This window comes from Athene noctua, chromosome 4, assembly GCF_965140245.1.
Source record: "Athene noctua chromosome 4, bAthNoc1.hap1.1, whole genome shotgun sequence".
NCBI lineage: Eukaryota > Metazoa > Chordata > Aves > Strigiformes > Strigidae > Athene > Athene noctua.
Window position 1 is genome coordinate 6,775,442 of NC_134040.1, and position 4,653 is coordinate 6,780,094.

Below are 4,653 nucleotides of genomic sequence, written 5' to 3' on the forward strand. Positions count from 1 at the left end.
AGGGTCGTTCATTCTGCTCATCTTTTATTGTCTTTCCAAGTCTCTGAGGCTGGTAACACATCTGCCATCTTCAGCTTTTCCACGCTCAGACATTACATTCCCTTCTCTTTCCTTCCAAAGACACTGTCCTTGGCTTTCCTTATCCCCTTCTCCTCTGCTTAAGGAGTCTTAAATCACATAAGAGCTGCTGCTTCACACTAACATTTGGGGACGGAGGGTTCAAAGACAAGTTATTATGCTAACTCACTAACTCTTGCTTCTTTACTGTGAGGGTAATCAAACAGAGGAACAGGTTTGCCCAGAGAGGTTGTGGAGTCTCCATCTGTGGAGACAGTCAAAACCCAACTGGACGCAGTCCTTGGGCAATCCACTCTAGGTGACCCTACTTGAGCAGCAGGGCTTGGACCATCTCAAGAGGTCCCTTCCAACCTCAACCATTCTATGATTCATGCCAACCACAGGCTGCTTGGCCTGCCCTCCCCTCCTGGATGGCCCTCTTAGAGAAGGCCATCCCTCACATCAAGGTCTGGTATGGCATGTGTCCCCACCGCTCAACGCCTACTGGGTTGCAGCCAACAGCGGAGCCAAAAGTTCTTCTTGGTGGCAAACACAGAGGCCAACCCAGTCTTGCCCTTGACTATGGTAGGAGACGCTTGGCCATCCCCAGTTGTGTCATCTGGTTGTCAATGAAGACCTTGACCTGCCTTATCCAGTAACAAGTCACTACCATGGCGAAGCACACACAGATTTGCATTAGCAGTATAACTGCAATGGGGTGCAGCAGCATGTTGAAGATGCCAGTGGCCGTGGGGGACCAGCCAAAGAAAATTTCCCACCAGTGGTGTTCTCCTGCCCTCTTAATTCGTTCCATTACCTGTTTTATAACATTACCATCATGATGTACGGTTATTAGGATCTTCTTAGCTTCTGCCTTAGCATTTTCTAACAGCTGCTGTAAATTTGCATGCTCTAACATTTCTTTTACAAGTGACAGATCCATACCGATGGGGGTCGGGGTTATACTACGATACAAGGTGTAGTTTCTAATTAACAGCTGGCTAGTAAACACAGGTGGTTTATACACAAAATCACAGCCTCTAATAATAGCTACATTGCAAGCACACATATTGGAGTCATTAAACGTGGTCTGATTATAAACTTCGTTAATCTGCACGTATTTACACATCGTTCTAAAGCACACGCACCCTTTCCCTACGTACACTAACACGGTTTTATTACTGCTCTGGGGATTGATCTCAAAATGGCACACCCCTTCTTTGGTGTCAAAGCAAACATCACTCGCCTTAAGGGCATCATCTTCGCATATGAATCCCAGACCCCTCTCCAAAATGCAGGCTTCCAAATCTACCGATTGCCATTTCCCATCAGACACCCTCGCCCACATGCGGTGGTCCAGGGGGTAGACCACGGACCCGTTTGTGTTAACCCCCAGGGCCACGATGGGGTAGACCTTTTCGATGTGAGCCTCTGCCACGGTCAGGACGTGGGCGATGACTGCATTGAGGGCCTGGTCGTGGGTGAAGTTGACGAGCCTCCACCAGGCTTGGAGCTGCCGCTCCTTCTCTGTGGCCGCGTCCCACACGATCTTTCGGATCTCGGTGGGGAGGACGCCGTTGTCGCCGTCTCTCAGGATACCTGCAACAACACTCTGCACCCACATCTGTGCCTGGATGCAACTAAGAGCAAGGGAGACGTTACTTTGTTCAATGCCCAGTGCTCGCAACAGCACCTGGTGGTCTTTCTCACTTATTTGTTCCCAGGTGGGCAACACCTCTGACACGAGCCACTGCCCCATCCCGAGGCTGGCCAGGGATGAATTCAGGGGGTTGAGGAGGCCCTGCACGCCCGAGGTGACAGTCTCTAACTTGTTGGCCAAGACCTCAACGTTCATACTGTTGAGGACTCCCAGCCCAGCACCTCCTCCTCCCAGTGCCGTGGCCAGCAGGTCTCTTCTGGCCCGGGTTCCTTGGATGGAACGGCTGTGGAGCCATGCCAGCCAGCCGGTGTGGAGGGTGGATAGGAAGGGGGTGCAGTGGGGTCTGATGGATGAAATATTAACAGTGGACAGAGACAACACCACCTTCTTCAGTGACCGGACAGGCCCAGTCAACAGCTCTTGGATGTGATTTTTCTTGACTACATACGGGCCTATTTTGGAAATAAAAGGATGCATGACAGCAATGATGGTAAACTCTTTTTTAAACCCTTCAGGGCCTCCTATCCACCACTGTCCTCCAAGCTCAGGGGACATTTCTACACTCAGGTTTCCTTGACACCACACCTGAAGGTTTATGACCAGGTGTGGGCAGCGTTCATAATTCTGATTATACCATGAAGCTTCAGTGCCCAATTCAGATCTATCAAGCATTTTGGTCTCGTGGAGGCAGTTTACTGGCACGGCCCACTTGCGGCCATTAGGGGCAGTGACAGTCATGGTGGTGCCATCAATTTGCATGGGATCAGTTATACTTTCTTGGGAGTATTTAATTTCCAATTTTACCTGGTTGCCAACTTCAACATATTGGGCTGCATGCCAGGCCAAAAAATGGCACTTTGAGACCTTAACAGCAGCAAAGGAGAGTTTTGTGGTACTAATCTTGAATTTAAAGGACAGCCCCACGCTCTTGTGGGCCCAGAGGCAGACCACAAAGACTGGCTGGACCAAAGTGAAATTGTACCAGCAGTCCGATTTTTCTATGGCACAGGTTTTTTTCTGATTCTTCTTAGTTTTTATTTCAGTTACAGAGATTTGAGTTACCTGCTGGTGAGTGGATCCATTAATTACCCTGCACCCTACCTTTATTTCTTGTCCCACCTTCCCCAGCAGCTGTGGGACTCTGTCTGTGCTGTCCCAACTCCACTCCTTTTCCAGGTACACCTCCATCCCATGCATAACCACCGTTGACAAATTTAAGCCGTTGTTAGAATTTAAACCCATGCTTCCCGTATATTTTATGTGAGCTTGAGACCAAGGCCAATCAGTCCCAATTTTTGTGTACCTCCTAACCCTGTGCTGGGCTGTGGCCCATGTTTTGGGGTGCCTTTCTAAGTGGAAATGACTGACTTTTTGTCTGAGATGCTGATGAGTTGGTTGAGCATGTTGGGTGCTCAGCACTAGGCACATACCAGAAAGCAAAGCAAATCCTGCAACCAGAAATTTGAAAGCATTTTCCCCGTAGCACAAACAGGGCTGGTGATGCCACGAAGTTCGCCCTTCCCGCCGGTCACAATTGCCTTCCATTTTCCTTTATCTGCAAAACATAAGCAAGACGGGCTCTCCAGCCCCGTTAATTTCCCTTCCATGCTTTTAATTGAGAAGAATGGAGCCATTTTTCCTGCCTTTTCGCCCCCTTCCTGATTTCTACCTGGTACATGGAGGGGCTGGCCTTGTTCACAACCCTAAAAGGCCCCAACCATTGGGGTCCCAGCACCTGGTTCTTCTCTCTAACCCCCCGATACATTACCAGGTCCCCCGTGTTCCACTCCGCAGGGCGCAGCAGTACTCCCAGCTGCTTATCCATCTTGGGGATGTTGGTGTCCTGCACCAAGGCGAGCTGGTGGTACGTAGCTGACACCGTCCTCAGCATGTCCTGGACCCACTTATCTGTCAGCACACGGGGTTGCAGTTCGTCTGGCGGCTCCCCTCTTTGCCACCAGTGTCCTGGCAGCTTCAGGTCTCTTGCAGGAGGCAGCTTTTGGGGAGAAGGCATGTGAGATGCCACAGACCCCCGTAATGCCAGCAGGACCAGTGGGAGCTTCTGATCCCAGTCTTTCCTTTGCTGGTTCATGAGCTTTCTCAGCGCTGTCTTCAGTGGGTGGTTGGGCCCCTCCACTGAGCCAGGCTTCTGGAAATGCCCTGTGATGTGAAGCTTTTGCTTGATACCCAGGGCTTGGCACACCCCTTTTGTGACTTCTCCAACGAAGCGTTGGCCGTGGTCCGAGTCGATCTCCTTTGGGACACCCCACCGTGAGAAGACATGCTCTACCAGGATCTTTGCAGTTGCGCTGGCTGTGTTGTTTCGAGCTGGAAATGCTTCCACCCACTTGGTGAAGTTATCACTGATCACCAGGCAATACCTGTTCCCTTGGGCTGTTTGGGGCAAAGGGCCAATGAACTCCATCTGCAGCTTGCTCCATGGCCCAGAAATCCTCTGGTGGCCCAGGAGGGCTTTTGTCATTTTGGCATCAGGATTGTTGGCTGCACACGTCAGGCAGTTGCTGACGTACCTCTCCACATCCTCCCTCATTTCAGGCCACCACCCAGCAACCTGCAGCCTCACCATGGTCTTGTCTGTCCCCAGATGCCCCTGCTCATGAGCCAGGGCCACCAGCTCCGTCCGGACAAGTTCAGGCACCACCCAGACCGGGAAGTCTGCCCCCTCCCTCCGTGCCAGGACCAGCCCTGAGATGTCCTTCCACACTTTGCACCCTTTATACTCCCTGCCCTGCACTAACACCCGGATGCTGGGGTCTTGTGCCTGCAAGCCCAGCAGGTCCACACTCTCCCAGTGTCTGCTGGGAGCCACCAGCACGGGGCCATTCTCCAGGGACTTGCTGGCCTTCCACATCAGCCCTTCCTTTGCGCCTTGCTTGGCTCTGGCATCCGCCTCCTTGTTCCACTTGGCTTCTTCT

General features: G+C 51.6%; 1 protein-coding gene across 1 annotated transcript; it reads right to left on the minus strand.

Moving 5' to 3' along the window:
* Nucleotides 1–637: 637 nt before the first annotated feature.
* LOC141959835 (uncharacterized) lies at nucleotides 638–3,262 on the minus strand. The gene has a single exon (XM_074904124.1). The coding sequence runs from the start codon at nucleotides 3,260–3,262 to the stop codon at nucleotides 638–640; it is 2,625 nt and encodes an 874-aa protein (XP_074760225.1).
* Between the last annotated feature and the right edge of the window lie 1,391 nt (nucleotides 3,263–4,653).